This window comes from Aulonocara stuartgranti (assembly GCF_965226115.1).
Source record: "Aulonocara stuartgranti genome assembly, chromosome: 23".
Lineage (NCBI taxonomy): Eukaryota > Metazoa > Chordata > Actinopteri > Cichliformes > Cichlidae > Aulonocara > Aulonocara stuartgranti.
The window spans coordinates 18,041,671-18,064,071 of record NC_138958.1 but is presented as its reverse complement, the minus strand read 5'-3'; the positions used below and the strand labels follow the sequence as shown (position 1 = coordinate 18,064,071).

Here is a 22,401-nt window from a genome sequence, read left to right as displayed (position 1 = left end):
AGAGTTCTTTTATGTTAATTGTATTTGACTACCATGTGTTAGATTGACAAGATCATTTTATGCTATATACACACACACACACAGAGTATGTACTGTATGTTTTGCTTTCAATCAAACCAACAAGCAAAACATTTTTTAACAATGACCTGTATTTTTCAAAACAGTATACAATTGGAAGTTGTAACAGCAGTTCAGATTATACATGAGTCATCTGAATGCATCTCTTCCAAAATGTACCAAACACAAACAACTGCTGGATCCTGAATTCAACATTCTAGGGCCTATGAAAATGTTAACGCTGAATTTTCTAGGAATACTGGCCCAAAGATAAAAGGTGAGAATTCCTCAGGTATTTTTTTTTCTTTTTTTTAAATGTAAGAGCCTTAAGGCAATATGGCAACAGGAATGCAAATATTAAAATGTGACGAAGAAAAGCTTGAAAATAACATTTTCAAACACAAAACCAAGAGCCCTAAAATATGATTCGTTTTGGCTTCCTTCTATAAGTAAAACATCACAATAACTTATACTAACAAACAAAACAAAACAGTGGTTGGACATCACAACATAACCAAAATTACTGTAACCATGTCCAATGAACTTAAAAATTGTATGCCTTCTAAACAGCTGCTTCAATTATTTCAGGCTTTTGACCTGAGAGCAGTTACCAGCTTCAAAATGACTTTGGTGACGGCAATGATGCAACGATCATTTTACAATTGAATGGGACTGAGTTGGCAATTACATGCAATGTCAGTGGCAATACACCTTGATTGAAAATTTTTGTGCAGAAGCAGAAAGTGTGGCACACTCAGCCTCAATGTGATGAGAAATACAAACAAACCAAAAAAAAACAAACAAGAAAAAACACTAGAGTACAAACTATTCCTCAAAAGAGTATGGATTGAAAAATGAACATTGAATGCTATAGTAATGATGGCCCCAAAGTTAAAAGTGAAAGTTGCTCCTACCAGTAAAAACCTATAAAATTGTGAGAAAAATCAGTTTCACTATATACTGTAATTTTGCCAGTGTTGGCAAAAAAGAATCAATGGAACATATTCAGAGAGGTAGACATATAGTTTCCATGTCATAACTGTTCACTCGTACAGTCTGTTCTTAAGAACCAGGGCCTTCTTTGAAAGGCTGTTCCCTTCGAGCTCCATAACCAGTTTCTGGAATACCTCGAAGGTATACATCAGTTCTGGTGGGTAGGTCAGGTTCAAAGTGTACATTAATCCAAATAGCATAGCAGCTGCTAGGGCACAGTTATCCAAATCCTGCAAGACTCTCTGGCCTTCAAGGACTATCCCAATGTCCTCAGGGCTGTCACTGGCATCTCTTGACTTTATGATGTAGATTCCCATGGTTGTTTCCTCAATAGATTGTTGGATAACTCCTTCATCTGTGGCCTGGAAAATACACATTCCCAAAATTAAATTCAACAGAACACTGGTCATTGCAAAGAAGCAGAATACTGTCAGAGAATGAAGAGGTGTTCAACTATGAACACCTCTTCATTCTCTGAAGAGGTGTTCAGAGAACACGTGGTCCTAATGCATGTAGAAGGAAAAAAAAAGTAAAACACCTAAACATAATATCTTCTCTAACCCATATAGACAATTCTCTGTATCTCTTTCTCCCTTGGCTAAGGTGACGTTCAACCCATTTATTAGTAGATAACTACATTTTGCCATGGTTTAGAAAGGACACTGAATAAAGCAGTATTTTTACAAAGTGACTGACACAAAACAAGCTTGTCGATTTAGTCTGGTTTTTGGTTATTATGTTAATTTTGTCAAAAGCAATAACTGTAGAGATACTAGCATCTGAACTGTACTAAACTATGATCCAAAACAAAGACATTAGCTGGATCCAAGTATTTCATAAATATTTTTTTTTATAAACACTTCCAGGCCATACAGTATTTTGTCTAATAAATAAGGTGGTCCCAATATTTATTAAATATCCATCCATCATCCATCCATTCGCTTCCGCTTATCCTTTTCAGGGTCGCGGGGGGTGCTGGAGCCAATCCCAGCTGTCATAGGGCGAGAGGCGGGGTACACCCTGGACAGGTCGCCAGTCTGTCGCAGGGCTAACACACAAGGACAGACAACCATTCATACTCACATTCACACCTAGTGGCAATTTGGATTATCCAATTAACCTATCCCCAAAAACTACATGTCTTTGGATAGTGGGAGGACATATTTATTAAATATGTCCATTAAAAAGTGAAATTGTGGCATGTCCGCATGTAGATAAAACAAGATGTCATAGCTAAATATAGTCTAATCATTTTCAGATATGTCTATTCATTTTAGAATTAAAAAAGACATACAAACTAGGGGCCACCAGTGGTATCCCACAGTCACCAGCAGATACACCTGTGGCACAATTTTGAAAATCTTAGATCATTTTCAAAATCCGAGAGGTCAATGTTATTGAGATTCAAAATCTTTTTAGTAGCTGCACCAATGGGATGAATTTGACAGTCCTACATGACTTTGTTGTTCAGTTGTCCATGCGTCATTGTGGCAATAAAAGCCTTTTTCAGCCAAGGGGTAAGAGATTTTAGATTTTTAAGTTTTGGGAGGGGGGGGTTTAGTTCATGAAGCAACCACATTTATTTTCAATAAAATGACCTTCTATAATAACACTTACCACATGTTCTGTCATTAAATTGCTGGGGTCTTCGTTGAGGTACACGCAGAGCCCCTTGATAATACATTCACGCACAAGATCAACATCATCCTGGCAAAGGGTGACAAGCAGCATTTTGTTAAAATTATTATTTTCTCTAAACTGTAGACACAAATTAAAATTCTTTCTTACCTGGGCCATGGATTCCAGAATATTCTGCAGTCTTCTTCCTATCTGTCCTCCTCGCTTTTTGAACACCTTTATAAATTTGTCAGATAGCACATCTATCTGCGAGAGAAATCGGGACTGCAGTGGCATGGTGGTAATTAGAGCTGGGCGATAGAACGATAACGATATGTATCGCGATATAACTTTTACTCGATAGAGAAATTAAGCTATCACGATAGACCTCGCCGCTCTTGTCCTCTTAAAAAAAAAAAAAAAAGGTCAGCCAATCCAAATTAAGTAGCGCAGAGCCGAACCAATCACAGCCGCAGCGTCACGTCGCGTGACTTGTTACGTACAGCACAAGTGCCAAGCCGCACGTGTGTTTGTTTGGGAAGCAGCCAGCGGGTAATGGAGCCAGCGCATAATGGAGGAAATGAGTGTGCCGACTAGAAAAATCAACCGAGCGTGACCGAAGAGAAAACAGATGATGGTTCCAATGCCGGAGAGATTGTCGAACGGAAGAGCCATAGAAGTTCCGTAGTGTGAAGGTATTTCGGCTATTTCAAGTCTGACAAAAAACAGAGTAGCGTGCACTGTAAATTGTGCCGAAAGCAAGTCTGGAAATACAATAAACTGGTGCATGCGTCACACTGTGCGCCACGTTATTGTTTCGGTGAAATGAATTTCTTTTTTTTTTTTCTTTTCTTTTTTTTCTTTTTTTTGGCCTGTCCCGTTTGGCTCTTTTGCCATCAGAATTGTTGTCTAAAGGCAAAGAAAGATGCCCAACGGATTTACTTTACCAAACTGACCATCCCAGCCTTGCCGTAATGGTCCATTTGATTCACCTTTTATTGTTTATTTTATTTTCACTTACTGAATACGGGACAGACTTGTCTGGGGGAAAGAAGGGGAGAAAGAAAGAGGGAAAGAGAAACAGCTGAGAAGAGGGACGGGGGAGAAGGGCAAAAGACAAAAACCAACAGAACGGGCAGAGCAAAAAAAATGCATATATCAATCACCTGGATCACCTGCTGAGAAAGAAAAAAGAAAGCAAGCAGAAGAGAACAAGAGTAATAGAATAAACAACATCACAATGATATATGGGAATATGACAGTAAATACTAAATGATGAGAAGCATGAACAAAGACTTTGCCTCCTCCTGTGTCTTATGTTTTACGGAGTCGTGGCTCAGTGAGGACATCCCGGACTGCGCGCTCAAGCTGGAGGGCTTTCATCTGCTGCGCGCGGACCGGCAGGCCGCTCTCTCCGGTAAAACCAAAGGTGGAGGTGTCTGCTTCTACATCAATAGTGGCTGGTGCACAGATGTAACAGTGATTGCTCAGCACTGCTCTCCCTCTCTGGAATATCTTTTTATTCACTGCAAACCGTTTTATTCTCCGCGGGAGTTTGCTTCATTCATCCTGGCCGCTGTTTACATCCCGCCAGACGCAGATGCGCAGGCAGCTCAGTGCGCACTCGCGGAGCAGATTCTCCACACGGAGCGGACATTCCCGGACTCTCTCATCATTGCTCTTGGGGACTTTAACAAAGCCAATCTGAGCCATGAGCTTCCAAAATATAAGCAGTATATTAAATGCCCGATCAGAGAGGAGAGGACATTAGACCACTGCTACAGCACGATCAGCGGGGCCTATCGCGTGCTTCACTTGGACTTTCTGACCACGTCATGATCCACCTAATCCCCGCGTACAGACAGAGGCTGAAGCTCTCCAAACCTGTCGTGAGGACTAAAAAACTGTGGAGCAATGAGGCTGTGGAGGAGCTTCACACGTGTTTGGAGTCTACAGACTGGGACACAATGAAGGCTGCTTCTAACAGCTTGGACGAGTTTACGGACACTGTCACCTCCTATATCCACTTCTGTGAGGACAGCATTGTGCCATCACGCACCAGGGTGAGTTATAACAATGACAAACCCTGGTTTACTCCTAAACTCAAAAAGCTGTGGCTGGAAAAGAGTAAGGCGTTCAGAAGCGGAGACAGGGACTGCTACAGAGAGGCCAAGTACAGGTTCACTAAAGAAGTGGACATTGCCAAACATCAGCACTCTGAGAAGATGCAGCAGCAGATCTCAGAGAATGACTCGGCCTCTGTGTGGAAAGGTTTTAGGAATATTACAAACTACAAGCCTAAAACCCCCCACTCCACTGATGACTTGCTCTTAGCCAACACCCTTAACGACTTCTACTGCCGTTTTGACGAGCCATCAGGCAGCCTTCACACCTCCAACGACCCCAACAATAGAGGCACTTTGGACACTCATTCCCCCACCTCTCCCCCCTCCATAGAGCCATCACCACCTTCAAACTGTTCACCTGCAACACCCGCCCCCTCACCCCACACAAAAGAGGATTTCACACCACCTCCTCCGACCACAACTCTTCATATTCATGAAGCAGATGTGAGGAAGCAGTTTAGGAGTCTGAATGCTCGGAAAGCTCCCGGCCCAGACGGTGTGTCTCCTGCCACCCTCAGACACTGTGCAAACGAGCTGGCCCCAGTGTTTTCTGGCATCTTCAACTCCTCACTGCAGGCATGTCATGTGCCTGCCTGCTTCAAGTCCTCTACCATAATCCCTGTCCCCAAGAAACCTAGGATCACTGGACTAAATGACTACAGACCCGTGGCTCTGACATCTGTGGTCATGAAGTCATTTGAGCGCCTAGTTCTCTCCCATCTCAAGACCCTCACGGCCCCCCTCCTGGACCCCCTGCAGTTTGCATATAGAGCCAACAGGTCTGTAGACGACGCCATCAACATGGCCCTACACTTCATCCTGCAGCATCTGGACTCCCCAGGAACCTACGCCAGGATCCTGTTTGTGGACTTCAGCTCTGCCTTCAACACCATCCTTCCAGACCATCTCCGAGGCAAGCTTTCCCAGATGAATGTGCCTGATCCCATCTGCCGGTGGATCACTGACTTCCTGACGGACAGGAAGCAGCACGTGAGGCTGGGAAAGAATGTCTCGGACTCCCGGACCATCAGCACCGGCTCCCCTCAGGGCTGTGTTCTTTCTCCTCTGCTCTTCTCCCTGTACACCAACTGCTGCACCTCCACCCACCAGTCTGTCAAGCTAATCAAGTTCGCAGATGACACCACCGTCATTGGGCTCATCTCGGACGGGGACGAGTCTGCCTACAGGAGGGAGGTTGAACGTCTGGTGTCTTGGTGCAGCCACAACAACCTGGTGCTGAATGCCCAGAAGACAGTGGAGATTATTGTGGACTTCAGGAAGCACACAGCCCCACTCCCCCCCATCATCCTGACTGACACCCCCATCACCTCTGTGGACTCATTCCGCTTCCTGGGTACCACCATCACCCAGGACCTGAAGTGGGAGCCCACCATCACCTCCGTCATCAAGAAAGCCCAGCAGAGGATGTACTTCCTGAGGCAGCTGAAGAAATTCAACCTGCCAACACGGACGATGATGCAATTCTACACTGCAATCATCGAGTCCATCCTCACCTCCTCCATCACCGTGTGGTACGCTGGAGCCACTATCAGGGACAAACAGAGACTGCAGCGTGTTGTGCGCTCTGCTGAGAAGGTGATTGGCTGCAGACTCCCATCTCTGCAGGACCTGTACACCTCCAGGACACTGCGGCGTGCAGCCCGGATCTCAGCTGACCCTTCTCACCCTGGACACAGTCTGTTTGACCTGCTCCCCTCAGGCAGGAGGCTCCGGTCCATTCGCACCAGAACCTCTCGCCACAAGAACAGTTTCTTCCCCTCTGCTGTTGGACACATGAACAATAACCACATGATTGTCCCCGCCACTAACACATGACCCTACGCTGTGTCACTGCATCATTTCATGTTTGGCACTGATCACCACCTGCACTCATGTATATATCTTTCTACGTAGCACTCATAATTCTTATTCTCATGTATATATCTCATGTATATCTCATGCACATATCTTTCTTTCTACATAGCACTTTAATTCTTATTGTCTGCACTGAAGCACCGCAGCAATTTCCTAATGTTGTAAACCTCAACATCTGGCAATAAACCCATTCTGATTCTGATTCTGATTCTAAATGTTAAACATTATTGTGCAGCACATAAGATCAACAGAACACAGTGTGCTTTGAGGTAGGAGCCAAAAAGGGTGTAGTTTGTGGGTGTGATCACCCGTGTGTACACCTGTGAGCATGGACGCGCTTGTTTTTTGTTTTTTTAAAAGGTTCCTTCATGTAATAATCTGCTAGAGGGTGTGGGGGGGCCACAGCCCGGTGAAATGAATTTCTACAATACTGTTAATTCTACTCTCTGCAGTGTTTAAATGCTTACATATACACACAGTTACTGTCCGTCCACACATACGACTCTGTTCTGCTTCTATGCCCCAGCTTTGTTTACTTTTTCCCACCAAGGCTTCTAGACTTCTGATTGGCCAACATTTCTGCACGGTTAGGAATCTAGCGCCACCTGCTGCTTTGGCATGTTCATAGCAGCCTTTTCCTTCATTTCTGCCTTTATGTGTGGACGGGATTATTTTTTTTTAAACGAAAACGGAAAATCTCTGTTTTCAAAAATACCCGTGTACGTGTGGACGTAGCCTCAGTCTCTGACTGGAAGCGCTAATTCGTCATTCGGCTTTTGTCAGACTAAAGTAACTGTTAAAACTGTTTGAAAAGCTAAGCTATACAACAAGGAGAGATTGAGAATTTCCTTTTAGTTCTCAGTAGTGATGTGCGATACCACTGATTTCCTTTCCGATCCGATACCAAGTAATATTCAGGGTGGTATCGACGATTACTGATCCGATACCGATACTTTGTACAAAACGGATTTTATTTATTGTATCTCAAATTATAGCGTCATAATGATTACAGGACATCAGAATACCTTCTTCTTATCACTTAATAATGCAGAGTTCATCATATAGAAATAAAAAAACTAAAGTTGTGTGCTATTTGAACACCTTGCCTGCCTGGAGGACTAAAGGACTCCGTGAGAGACTCTCACCCTAGCAGCACCTGTCCCTCTCCTCCTCTTCAGTTCGCCTCAACATACGCTCGTCATATTTTGTGATATGATTTACTCTGAGGTGTTTGACAAGGTTAGTGATGTTGCCACAACCATACATACCAACCCTCCCGATTTTTCCGGGAGAATCCCACCTTTCTCCAGATTTTCCACCCGGACAACAAAGTTGAAAAACCATATCGCAGAATTCATAGCGCGGCCCAGCCAATTCCAGTTTCCAACAATGACGGCAGCGACTTAGTTTTAATATCACTCTTATTTCTCTTTCTGGGTCGCAAAAAAACTTTTAACATATTTTCAGGTGAGAATGTAGCTGTGTAAACTTCAAATATCTGAGCCGACCGACACATCGTCTTCAAACCCCCGCGGTCTTTCACCACTCGGGTTAAACATGATGTACAAGTCACTTTGATAACTTAAAAATGTTCTTGTTTGGCTTTTTCAGTGTTTTATTTGTTCGTGAGTAAATCGGTTTGGCTGAGATTAAAGTTATTAGATTAGATTAAATTAAATTAAACTTTATTATTCCCTCGGGAGGGTTCCTCCGGGGTTTTCACACAGCTGAATAAACGTCAAACAGAAAACTGATTAAACAGAAGAGTTTACGTCAGTGTCCGGTTATATTTTAGACAGCAAGGAGCAGACGGCAGAGTTTCACTCCACCGAGGGAGCTCGTGACGTACTACCCGGCTTTCTTTAGACCGCGAAGGCCGGTCCTCAGGTGGAAGCAGCCTCTGAATTTGGACACCCCCGCTGTTTCCGGGCCGGCCAATAATAACGGTGACATTTAACGTATTTTACCCGATAAATAAACCCTGTAAAATATATTTATCCGCCCAAACAGCCCTTTTGAATGTCTCCCTAATTCTGAGGTCTCAAGGTTGGCAAGTATGGCCACAACACCTCACTTTTTTTGCCACATTTATTGCAAACCACGGCTCAGCTGTTTATGGAGGTCAAATACATCCGCACAATTACGCTCAGCCATTGTTGTGAGTGCGCACGCCAAGGGGCTGCGAGACATTTATACAGCCGTATTTCGCACATGACTATGAAAGGCGGAAGAGGAAGTAGTTCCTTTGAATGTAGGCAATCCGAATGTTATAGTTTCTTTCCACTGTGTTCCTGTTAATGATAAACTACAAATTTACTCTAAATTAATAAAATATCGATATTTTAATGTGAGAATCGATTCTAGAACATAAATGATTGGTATCGGAGGAATCGATATTTCAGGATCGATCCGCACATCACTAGTTCTCAGTTTATTTGATATTGACAAAAGTTAGTCAGTTTTGTCTGTTCTTCTGTAAAACAAACTAAGATTTATTTTTAGAATTAATATTTTGTTTCTAAGTGGAATTGACAATTTAGTCTGTTTCGTTTGTTCTATTTTGAAACTTAAACGCTTTAGCGGCTGCCTTTTACAGTACAGAGTACAGAGGACTGACTCAAGACTTTGTGGACTGGTGTCAGCTGAACTACCTCCAGATCAACGCCAGTAAAACCAAGGAACTGGTGGTAGACTTCCGCAGGCACAAGCATTCTCCACTGCAACCACTGAACATCCAGGGTATGGACATTGAGGCTGTGGACAGCTACAGGTACCTTGGTGTTCATCTGAACAACAGACTGGACTGGACTCATAACTCAGACGCCCTCTACAGGAAAGGGCAGAGCAGGTTGTACCTGCTGCGGAGACTCAGGTCGTTTGGGGTGGAGGGCCCACTCCTGAAGACCTTCTATGACTCTGTGGTGGCTTCTGCTATCTTTTATGGTGTGGTCTGCTGGGGCGGCAGCATCTCTGCTGGGGACAGGAAGAGACTGAACAGGGTGATCCGAAGGGCCAGCTCTGTTCTAGGATGCCCTCTGGACCCAGTGGAGGTGGTGAGTGACAGGAGAACGGCGGCTAAGCTGTCATCCCTGATGGACAACATCTCCCACCCCATGCAGCAGACTGTGACAGCACTGAGCAGCTCCTTCAGTGGGAGACTGCGGCACCCACGGTGTGGGACGGAGAGATTTCGCAGGTCTTTCCTCCCCACTGCTGTCAGACTCCACAACAAAGACTTTAACTGAACAAACACACACATCCACACATGTGCAATAACACTAAGTGCAATAATCTTTTCTGGCATCGTTGTATTTTTACTCAGTTGTATATAGCATTCGTATTCTATTTTTATCTTATTGTATATTTTTATTCTATTTTATTCTACTGTATATAGTATATTATTTTATTCTATTCTGTACAGCTGTGTACTGTATTTATTCTTATTGTATTCTAATTTTTGCGTCATAACTTTTGCACTGTCCACTTCCTGCTGTGACAAAACAAATTTCCCACGTGTGGGACTAATAAAGGTTATCTTATCTTATCTTATCTTTTGTGTAGTTTGCAATATTTGCCTTTATTTATCTGAAAAAGTCTCATGTTCCTTAAGTACATCTACCCTGTTGAACTTATTATGGGAAATAAATAGTTAAATAAAAACAAGCTGCTGATTATTTCACATTTTACTTGTGAGCAACGGCACATTTAAATCTTACAAATATAGTTATTTGGCTTATATCGTGATAGATATCGTTATCGCCTGAAATGAAAAAAACATATCGTGATATGAAAAAATCTCATATCGCCCAGCTCTAGTGGTAATGCACTTAAACTCTGCATTTATCTAAAAAGAGAAGTTGACACGTAAAAATAACAGTCACAAACTCAAATGTAACAAGCTCACATTTACAAAAAGTTATATTTTTTCTCATATTACTAATTTTCAGCTATGCATCCCACTCACTTTTGTGGTGAAATGGACTGATTTTTATTTCGACAGACTTCCAGAGGAAAAAAGTTACACAACTGCTCGAGTTAGAAGTGGCTTATAACCACTGATTGTATATAAAAAGAGAATGATGTCACCACTTGTTAATTTCTATTTTGAAGTCTTAAGCTGTGCATTTCCACAGTTGCCCTTCCAGCTTTCTTTTTAAATAGCATGTCATTAGCACAGTGTAGATCTGCCTATGGAACCAAGAGACACTGTACCCTCATTAGTTAATCAAAAATCGTTAGCCAATGAGCATACACTAGTCCACTGTCCTTTTCCATATTAATGGGTACAATGAACACCCTGTCATAATGAATATGAAACTAGCAACTTAGACCACAAACACTCAGGAACCATAAATCATGTTTACTGAGGTCAAAGATAAAGTCAGTAGACCTAGAAACCATTTCTATCTTTTATATACAGTGTATGCTTCAGGTGCTACAATCAATAACAAAAAATCTTTACAGTTCAAAATGATTTCTGACAGTTTCCACAAACCTGGCAGACAACGTAAATGTTGTCAATGTTCTATTACAGGATACCATTAAAACACAATGATCTTCACAAAAGAATTCACAAATTACATACCTCGCTCACTTCAAAGAGTGCTGGCCATCTTGCCTGGAAGTCGCTGATCATGGGTGTGTCACAAACTACTTCATGTCTCCTATATGCAAATGTTTTCTCCATTTTCATTCTCACCACCTCCCGGTTGTTTGTCTTCTTCACATCTAAAAGAAGCTCCACTCTCACAGTCTCAAGGCTATCTTCAGATTCTCCAACCGGATAGGGGGGACAATAGTTTACTTCAGACCGCCGTGGTCTTTTAATGGCAAAAGCAGCACTTGATTTGCCCCCTGGTTTCTGTGTCACAGAGTTCACAACCACCTCAGGGCATCCTAACTTTCTTAAATGAGTGATAAGCACCAAATGTTTTTAAAGAAAAAGTCAATACATTTCAAATAATTATATTATCACAATGACCCAGAAAATACAATAAACTTACAATTTCTCTGGCACTAATGACTACTGCAGGCCCTTCATACATGTCTTTTTTTGTAAAACATTTTTACTAACACCAGTTAACTAAAAGCACACAAGTTTGTTGGAAAAGATGTTAACATGCATAATACTATCCTGCAGCTTAAGCTAGCATTATCGTCAGTTAATTTGAGGAATAATTCTTATTTTCCATTATGTTGCTCAACAGCAGTATATACGAAAAACTACCTCGGTAAAAATTCACACATCTGATAGATTTTATCTTCATTTCCTATGGAAGCCCGTTTCCGCCACTAAAAAAAAAAAAAAAAGCTAGTATCCATAACTCGAAATTTCGAGTTACTTTTCTCAAAATTTCGAGTTAGCTCTGCCAATCAAAAATATACGTGAATGAGGTCGCTTTCTTGTTACCCGGAAGCATATGGCGCAGGACCGCGCACTCAAAAACGGATCCCAACAAATTAAAGTATGTTTGCTGATAGTAACACCATGTGATTCAGCTAATAACACAGGGATTTCATCATTTGTGAAGCCAGGCTGAAAACACTCAGCAATCTGTGCATTCACGACTGGATGTAATACCGGTAGCTTAGCTGTAGCATTTGTAGCTGAGGGCTTCAGCTTCCGGGTAACAGGGAAATGACGTCATTCACGTAGATTACTGATTGGCAGCGCTAACTCGAAATTTCGAGTTGCTTTTCTCAAAATTTTGAGTTAATATGTCAAAATTTCGAGATAATAACTCGAAATTTCGAGAAAATAACTCGAAATTTTGAGTTATGGATCTTTTTTTTTTTTTTAGTGGCGGAAACGGGCTTCCATAATTTTCCCTCAAAAATTTAGTTTTAAGTTTAATTTACCTCAACAAAGTAGAGCTCTGCGCCAAACGTACACCTCCCACGAAGAGAAGAAATGGCGGACACCACGGTCAATCTTCCCTCGCAGAACACACCCTATAGGGGCGGGGTTTCAACAGAAAACATAACTATTTTCGATTATTTTAATTGACTTATTTTAAAAGACTGAACAGTCTTTTAAAAACAAGTGAAAAGCGTGAGACTGAATTATGTTTAGATCAAAAATATAAATGATTCATGTTGAATATGTGAAGCGCATATTTGCAAATTTAACAACCTCACAATAGCATGAAGCTTACTTTAGCTTGAAGCTAGAGGTTGCCATTTTATTTAATTTTATTTTCTGGGCTTACAAACAGGACACGCAACATTTAGATAACTGTTACACTGAATCTTAAGTCTGTATTGAGTGTTCTCGCTGCTGGCTGCAGAAGCTACATCATCCTATCAGCATGTTTATAGCGGCTGTGGCTATGTGCTGGTAATGTCACCGCTGACAGACTATCAACAGAGCAGCCATATTAATAATAATAAAAACAGATTTTAGAAGAATAAATTGAACTAAAGCTACAGAAAAGCAAACATCCCATAAATATGACCTTACATGAGGACGAATTTACTTTATTTTGTGGCAGAAGACAGTCGTATCCCTGCCCTATTAGCTTGTTTAATGGTTAAGCCACTGCATTTAACACCACTTAGTACAGACACTGATGCAACTTTGTAATACTCAGTAAATTTAGGCTGAAAAAAATATATAAACAATCTTATTTCCCATTATATTTGATTATTACTAATTTATTTATCACATAATTTCGTTTAACATTAGCTAACTGGAGCCTTACGTTGGCCTTTCATGGTTTTTGATAAACTACAGAGCCCCTCTGATGACATGGTCCAAAAAATAAATAAATTGTGGCCACAAAATACTACTTCGAGGGCACGAAATAGGTATAACGTGCCCACGAAATACTTATTTGTGGCCACGAAATACTATTTCGAGGGCACGAATTGGGTATAACGTGGCAACTGTTAGGTATTTTGATACCATAGTAGCATTTACAGGATATTGTTTTATACAGGAAAACTGTTACTCAATAAGGCCCAACTACTAGTTGTTTTTCTCTTTCTCTGTGACCCAAGAATTAATGTGTAGGACTCACAAGCTGGTACCCCAAGGTCGAAAACACCACAGAGATGAGACCACTTCCTTACTCCCATCCTCCCTTTTTCTTTATCTCCTGGAAAAGGCTCGTTAAAGGCTAGGTGGTTTGTTTCAGAATTCACTAATGAAAGAACTCTGTATTTTATGTCTAGGAGTGTATTTTGCTGGGATGATCATAAATTGTAGCTGAGCTGATAAACTACACACAGGATACTTCTTTGTTCACAAGGCAGGAAGACGTTTCCTTATTTGGTCTGTACCGGTTTGAACTGGGAAAGCTGACACACGAACCTTTTTTCATCTATATAAACTGCTGTGTATCAAATAAACCTTTGAGTCGATTTGGGAAGACAACCTGAAGCAGTCTGTGTTTCCTTGTTCTCCCAAGCTGCTCCCGACGTCGTAACTAACCCAGCTGAATGGCATACCTGAGTGTTACTTTAAATAATTAGGAATCTTAGAAGGAAAGGACAGAACTCTGCTTATCGCTCACGCCACGGAGGAAACCCGGGAAGGCAATTTCCTTCAATTTTGGTGTCAGAAGTGGGATTACTGACAGAAGGTAAATATGCGTCTTTCATATTTATATAGAGACCATATTATACCTCTCTCAGTGATCGATCCATAAAAAAACGGGATATGCTGACGAAGTTTCACTTAGTGATCCAGAGAGATACACTGACTGACTTCCTCAGTCCCCGAATAAAGTAAATTAACCCTTGTGTGGTGTTGGTGGACACAGGAAGTTGCCTGTTGTCTTGAATATTTTAATTTTGTTTAAAAAATAATAATAATAATAATAATTAATTGTTTAATTAAACGTACGTTAAAAAGTGAGAAGTTGCTCACTCAGAAAAAGTGACACAGAAAGTTGCCTGTTGTCTTAAATACTTCTCGTTAAGTGAGAAGTTGCTCATCAAAGAGTGACACAGGGAGTTGCCTGTTATCTTGAAACGTACGTTAAAAAGTGAGAAGTTGCTCACTCACAGAAAGCTAGTAAATAATTAAATTTAATTTTGTTAAAAAAAAAAAAACGAAAGAAAACTGAAAACGGGTCTCACAGACCCGATTACCATACAAGGGTTAAAAGCAGTAAATTAAAAGCAGAAAGACACAGGAAGTTGCCTGTTGTTTTACGAGAAGTTGCTCGTTAAGCGAGAAGTTGCTCGCTAAGTGAGAGTTGCTCACACAAACAAAAAATTGCTAGCAATAAATTTAAAGTGACCTCAGCTGTGCCGCAGCGAAAATACTAACATAAATCCTCCTAGCGTGTAAACCCCTCTGGAAATCACTGAACATGGGTCAGAATTATTCAAAGACCACAGACAGGTCCGATAAAAAATCTAAAGTACCTGTAAAACCAAAAAATTAATAAAATACAAAATAAAGTCTCAAATAACGGCTCAGTATAACTCCCATTTCCGGTTACGTGTAACCTACGTCCGCGAATCGGTGAAGACGTCCATGATCACGTATCCAGAACATGCGGGAGTGCTTATGTGACTGACTTTGTTTACAACTTAAGAAGCTCAATGCATTCTAATTTATTTCCGGAGCCTTATCCCGAACGATTATCGCCAGAAAACAGGTCAGTAGAAATGTTGAATATCATTTGTGATAAGAAAAGTAGTCTGCTTAAAAAGTCCTGTAGAAAATATATGATAGAATGCCGCGACGTGATGCATCAAATGTTACCGCTATGGACAAAAGGAGGGTAAATAATGACAAAATCACCAATTTCTTTAAGAATCTAAAGAAATTCCTGCTAACAATGTCCAGAGACAAAATTGACTTAAATGCAGTAACTATGTGTAAACAGAAGCCTGATGAATCTATCCTAGTATTCATAAAACGCTTTATGCACTGTTGGACAAGCTAGAGGTGCAAATTTAGCTCAGTTTTCCAGCAGCCGCAGACACCCAAAGCAAAAATGAATTTGTGTATTTAATTTAACATAAAGGGTGAAATGTTTGCTGACACTGATAACAGCTTATGTTTTCTCTGCCCTATGTACCGACATGATGGAGAAGGAACATCCTCTGTGTCAGCTGGACCCTCAGCAGAGAATGAACTCAACATCCTTTTTGTCCGGTACTCTATGTCACACACTGTGCCAAAAAAAAACGTGTACAGACGCCACTACCAGGTAATCCCATGACTGGGAGCCACACTTTTGTTTCTCTCACACTGTTCAACAACATGATAACTGCTCACACAAGTGAAGGTCAAACAGTGATTTTGTCACATAACTCAGACATAGGTTATGATATAACTACACCATGTCGTCACATAGATCTAACCTACCCTATCGACTGTACTATTTCTGCAGTTACATTGCCAGCTGAATACCAGAATATGACATTATGGTCAAAAAGTGAGAATGATATAGGATTTATTGACTGTACACTTTATCACGTACGCCTATTAAAACACAACAAGCAGTATATGTCAAGCAGCATCCCATTTCCACGGAAAAAGCCGCAGTCCTAGATGTCATGATAGGAGATTTATTGACTACAGGAGTAATAAAGCCCACACTCCTGTCAATCCTGTGCCAAAGCCTAACAAACCTGGCGTATGGCGTTTCATACAAGACTTAAGGCAAATTAATGCAGTCAACATTCCTCTGCCACCTCTCGTTTCAGATGTTCACAGCATATTGACATGCATTGCATACACATTTTACCGTGGTGGATTTATGCTCCGCTCCTTTTTCTCAGTACCTGTGACACACAGCCGTTATTTGCATTCACACATAGAAATAAGCAGTACACTTGGACTCGTTTGCCCCAAGGCATGATAGACAGCTCTGCTGCTTTCTCAATGGTGCTTCACTCCTCCAGGGCTGCACCCTGATCCACATGTGGATGACCTCCTCCTCTGTGCTGAAAGTGAAAAAACTGTGTCAAACTGCTACACACATGCTTCTCCAGCACCTCCAAAAGACTGGCCACAAAGCATCTGCAAAGAAAATGCAGTACTGTCAGACTTCTGTTCAATATTTGGGATTCACACTGTCTCACGGAAAACGTTCCATGACTGCAGACAGGGTCAAAGCTGTGACCTCCGTCCCTCGTCCCACTACACAGAAGGACATGTCGTCCTTCTTAGGCATGGTGAACTATTGCAGACAGTGGATACCAGACTGTTCTTTTCATGACCACATTCTGCGTGACTGTTGTAAAAAAGACAAGCCTCCTCGAATACTGTGATCCACAGAAATGACTGCCTCTTTCAATGCATTACAGGGAGTGCTGATCTCCGCCACTCAAAGGTGCTGCCTGAATTGTTCAGGAATGCCGGCCTGCCTGAGGGCGGTAGTAGCTTGCTCTATCATGATAAGGGACTGCGAGAAGCTCACACTCTCACATGACACTATTCTACACACCAATCACAAGGTCACGACCATTGTAGCAAACATAACTAAACAACATATGCAAATCTCACTATAAAAGCGAGCAGCACACCTGATTCGCCATGACATTTATTGATACTATTCTGTGTTCTTCTGACCGACAGGATGGCTCAGACAGGCTTGACGTTCATGACTGCATGACACGTATACAGGAATCCACAGCACCACGTCCAGATTTAGAGCAAACACCTATCTCAGACTCAGCCACGGTTTATGTGGACGGGTCCTGTTCAAGGCCGAATGACAACTCATTTCTTTGTGGCTATTCAGTGGTAACAGTGCCTGACATCATACTAGAGGCTCACTCATTACCATTTCACTCAGCACAAAAAGCAGAGCTCATGGCTTTAATACACGCCTGTGAGCTACATTTGGATAAGCATGTGACGATTTACACAGACAGTCGCTATGCATTTGGCGTTGTGCATGACTTTGGCACATTGTGGAGACAGAGAGGATTTAGATCTGCTGATGGAAAATAAATTGCTAAATTGTGATTTTGTTCAAAGACTTTTTCAGGCTATACAGCTGCCATCGGCCGTTGCAGTTGTAAAAACGAAAGGACACAGTACAGCTGACACAGACGAAGCAACAGGTAATGCCTTAGCAGACGTGACAGCCAAGGCTGCAGCTGCATCACAGCTCCCACCTCCGCAGGAAGTATTATCTGTGCCCCTACAGCTGCCACTTAAACTCCCAGACTATTTAGGAACAAATGTTGATTTAAAATTCATACAAGAGCAAGCCTCTGCATGTGATTACACCTATTGGGAGAATAATGACTGTACCTTAGATGACAGAGATGGCTTATACAAAATCTTAAGGGTTTGATTGCCCTCCCATATTCCCTGATGGCAGTCCTTGCCCGACATTTTCACTGTGTGAGTCATGTCGGACAAAGAGGGGTAATAGGGGCAATAAAATCAAGATTTGTAATTGAGAAAACATCACATGCAGTAAAAAGCATATTAGCAACCTGTCTAACATGTGCGCGAACTAATGTAGGTAGCTCAAAAGCAAAACATCAGCATTTACCACAACCAGATTTTCCATTTCATACATTACAAATTGATTTTACACACATGCCAGCGCAAGGAAGCATCAAGTACTTACTGGTAATAGTGGATCAATTTAGTAAATGAGTAGAAGCTTATCCAACCTCAAAAGAAACTGCAGAAGTAGTCTATCAAAAGTTGAGCAATGAAATAATACCCAGATTCGGAATACCTCACCAGATTAACAGTGATAGAGGATCTTCATTCACATTAGAAGTAATTCAAAAGTGTGCTAAAACTTTAATGACCTGGGTCAAATTACTTCCTCAAGTCCTCTGTGAGATTAGAATGACTCCATCTGCAGTAACCAAATTATTTCCATTTGAAATAAGACTATTTCCAACACCATGGTCAGCTTCCAGAGGGGCACCGCTAGTAGAAGGTGATGTATATTGCATTGTCCACTGATGTTCACAACCTGGTAGAAAAACTGAATAATAACTATCAGAAAGTTTGTCTCTCTCAGCCTTTCCCCTCCACAGTTCCACCAGTGGAGACAAGGAGACGCATGTTGGAGAAGCCACTAAAACCAAGGACTCTCTGGGAGGCCGCGCGTGTTCCAGCCCCAGACTGTACTGGCAGTGACGAAGAACCAGCATCCTCACGGACGGACAACCTCAGTGGATTCATGCCAGCAGGGTTAAGACCAGCCCAATCGGACCATCTCAGGCGTCGGATCAAGCAGACGACATCTCCGGCGAGCCAGCGCCCGGATCCAGAGCAAATAAACACACACGGGTAGATGACATCTCAGGCGAGCCAGCGCCAGGATCCAATGTACATACACACACAATCACTGATTAACACACAACGTCTGAAAGAACAACAACAAGGTACTCAAACATCCAGCAGGAACAGAAAGCCAAAAGTACCACATGATGTCTAACCTGATAAAGCCAGACTCATTCCATCCTGATAATGGAGAAAATGAAATGCCCATTGTCATCACACGACGCTTATTCAATGTCTCTCGAACCTGGGACCAGGCCAGGAGACGACTGAAGAACTGTTTTTCTTATATATTGTCTTATATATTTAGGTTATTTATCATATCTATCGCATTAACCTTAGGATTTCTCTTTGCAATTTTGTATTGTAAACTGCAACCATGTTCACATTTCTGCAGGTCATATTTTGCTGACGATACCTCATGCTCCATTTTGCAAGACACCTACTTAATGCACTCCTCACGTTCCCTAAAATCAGTAAATAGCAACATAGACGCCACTAATAAACCATCTTATGCACCCCATAGAGCAGGAGCTAACGCCTGGTATGAAAATGCCAGAACAGCCGCTCGTGATTTAGGAAACAGTAACTGTTATGTCTGTTCAAAGGCTAATCCAGAACAGGTAATAGTAGGATACCCCATATCCGGTTTCCCCCTCACTGAGGGACTAGAGAAAATCAGCGGAGATAATGCTCTCCTTAAAGACACTTTACAGTTGACTCTGAGCCCTCTCGACTGCCTACTTACACACACACACACACCAACTAACCCTGAGACTCCATTAGGCGAATTATTGAAGTTATCTAATGACACCGCAGGGACCTGCGCCCCAATGAAACGCCCTAAGAATAGGTTAAAGCCCTCACTGCCCTTAGGACAGATCCCTCTCCATTTTAATACTAGTATGATATGTCTGCGCAGACTAAAGTTAACTGGCCCAGACACACACATAGATTATACAAAGGATAACTATACATTCTTCTCTGACTCCCCAGGTGCACGCTGTAATGAGACATGGCTAGCTGTCTCTGTGGCTGAAGTTGTATCATATCTGGAGGAACACACACACAGTTCAAGTTCGAGCAGAGAATCGATCATTGTTCCCCCAGACGGTGTCTTAAATGATACTGACTGGGGGGAGTTAGTTAAATCACACATGGTCACGCGCCTGACCAGACCAATCCCACATGCTTATTGGTTGTGCAATAATACCCTTAGATTAGCTTTACCTGTTGATTGGACCGGTACCTGTGGTCTAGTAACCGTTGATGTATGCTGTACTTTCATTCCCAATAATACCGCTCCTAACGGTTCATTCACACAAGCTATGAATAAACTTGAAGCATTGCAGATAGAACTAATTGCCAATACAGGTCACGGTCAGTGGCTACATAAGTGGCTACAGGACACGTTTGGAAGATGGAAGGAACTAATTGTAGCCTTTGTAACCGTTGCAGCATGTTTTTGATGATTATTGTCTGTTGTGTGGTACCCTGTGTACGTTCAATGATAACCCGTATAGCTACTAGTACAGCTACTTCAATGTATTTGCAATTGGCACAAATTGACCCAGATTATGTGTCAGATGTTACCAATGATGTTCCTGATGTGTATATTGAACATTAGGTTGTGAACTATTACATTTTATGATTTGCTTTTTATATTATGTTATTACATTTGTGATTTTTCCTTTCTATTTGAGTTATTATTTTTAAAAATAATAAAAGAGGGGAACTGTTAGGTATTTTGATACCATAGTAGCATTTACAGGATATTGTTTTATACAGGAAAACTGTTACTCAATAAGGCCCAACTACTAGTTGTTTTTCTCTTTCTCTGTGACCCAAGAATTAATGTGTAGGACTCACAAGCTGGTACCCCAAGGTCGAAAACACCACAGAGATGAGACCACTTCCTTACTCCCATCCTCCCTTTTTCTTTATCTCCTGGAAAAGGCTCGTTAAAGGCTAGGTGGTTTGTTTCAGAATTCACTAATGAAAGAACTCTGTATTTTATGTCTAGGAGTGTATTTTGCTGGGATGATCATAAATTGTAGCTGAGCTGATAAACTACACACAGGATACTTCTTTGTTCACAAGGCAGGAAGACGTTTCCTTATTTGGTCTGTACCGGTTTGAACTGGGAAAGCTGACACACGAACCTTTTTTCATCTATATAAACTGCTGTGTATCAAATAAACCTTTGAGTCGATTTGGGAAGACAACCTGAAGCAGTCTGTGTTTCCTTGTTCTCCCAAGCTGCTCCCGACGTCGTAACTAACCCAGCTGAATGGCATACCTGAGTGTTACTTTAAATAATTAGGAATCTTAGAAGGAAAGGACAGAACTCTGCTTATCGCTCACGCCACGGAGGAAACCCGGGAAGGCAATTTCCTTCAGCAACGAATTACGCATTTATGGCCACGAAATAGATAACGTGCGCACATCTTATTGATAGAATTCCTGGACAGCTGCGTAGAGACACAAGCATAAAAGTAGGCTAAACCTATACACCATGGACAGAGACAGTCTGATTGAGTTTTATTTTAGGCTGGGAATGAGCTACAAATGCATTTTGAAAAGCCTGGCAATGCAAGGAACCATCATTACGGAGAGACATTTAAAGGCAAGGCAAGGCAAGGCAAGTTTATTTGTATAGCACAATTCAACAACAAGGTGATTCAAAGTGCTTTACAGAGACATTAGAAACAAGAACAAATAAAAAGCATGATTTAAAATTGATTAAAACAAGCAAATAAACTAACTAACTAATTAACAAACAAACAAACAAACAACAGTATATAAAATCAAAACAGATAAAATCAGAACAGTAGATAAAATCAGTAGTTAAATGTAAGTTTTGAAATTTAAGCTTAAAGTGTGGATTTGGTGCTTTATTCAAATGCAGCTGAGAACAGGTGAGTCTTCAACCTGGATTTAAATAAACAGTGTTTCAGCTGATCTGAGGCTTTCTGGGAGTTTGTTCCAGATATAAGGAGCATAAAAGCTGAATGCAGCTTCTCCGTGTCTGGTTCTGACTCTGGGAACTGATAAAAGACCGGATCCAGATGACCTGAGGGATCTGGATGGTTCATACTGGGTCAGGAGGTCATTGATGTATTTTGGTCCTAAACCATTCAGAGCTTTATAGGCCAGCATCAGAACTTTAAAGTCTATCTTCTGACGGACAGGCAGCCAGTGTAAGGACCTCAGAGCTGGACTGATGTGGTCCACTTTTTTGGTCTTAGTGAGGACTCGAGCAGCAGAGTTCTGAATGAGCTGTAGTTGTCTGACTGATTTTTTAGGTAGACCTGTAAAGATGCTGTTACAGTAATCAAGCCTACTAAAGATGAATGCATGGACTAGTTTTTCCAGGTCCTGTTGAGACATCAGATCTTTTATCCGTGATATATTCTTGAGGTGATAGTAAGCTGACTTTGTTATTGTCTTAATGTGTTTTTCTAAGTTTAAGTCTGCATCCATCACTACACCCAAATTTCTCGCCTGGTTTGT

The 22,401-nt window shown here is 41.6% G+C and overlaps 1 protein-coding gene and 1 long non-coding RNA gene across 3 annotated transcripts; both read right to left on the bottom strand.

Moving 5' to 3' along the window:
- Positions 1–156: 156 nt before the first annotated feature.
- LOC309700693 (uncharacterized protein) lies at positions 157–11,330 on the bottom strand. Of its 2 annotated transcripts, none has more exons than XR_014274712.1 (4): positions 2,839–3,930; positions 2,668–2,757; positions 982–1,412; positions 157–768 (listed from the first exon to the last, which is right to left on the bottom strand). XR_014274712.1 is itself a non-coding variant. In XM_082524450.1 (4 exons), the coding sequence occupies exons 2-4, from the start codon at positions 2,962–2,964 to the stop codon at positions 1,101–1,103; spliced, it is 528 nt and encodes a 175-aa protein (XP_082380576.1). In that variant the 5' UTR covers positions 2,965–3,842; positions 11,254–11,330; the 3' UTR covers positions 198–1,100. The 2 variants fall into 2 exon arrangements, 1 of the variants encoding a protein (XP_082380576.1); XM_082524450.1 differs by adding an exon at positions 11,254–11,330 and having other exon boundaries at positions 198–1,412; positions 2,839–3,842.
- Positions 11,331–14,262: 2,932 nt separating this feature from the next.
- Positions 14,263–21,291, bottom strand: LOC309700965. Its single transcript, XR_014274818.1, has 2 exons — positions 14,565–21,291; positions 14,263–14,439 (listed from the first exon to the last, which is right to left on the bottom strand). It is a non-coding gene; the product is annotated as an uncharacterized lncRNA (long non-coding RNA).
- Between the last annotated feature and the right edge of the window lie 1,110 nt (positions 21,292–22,401).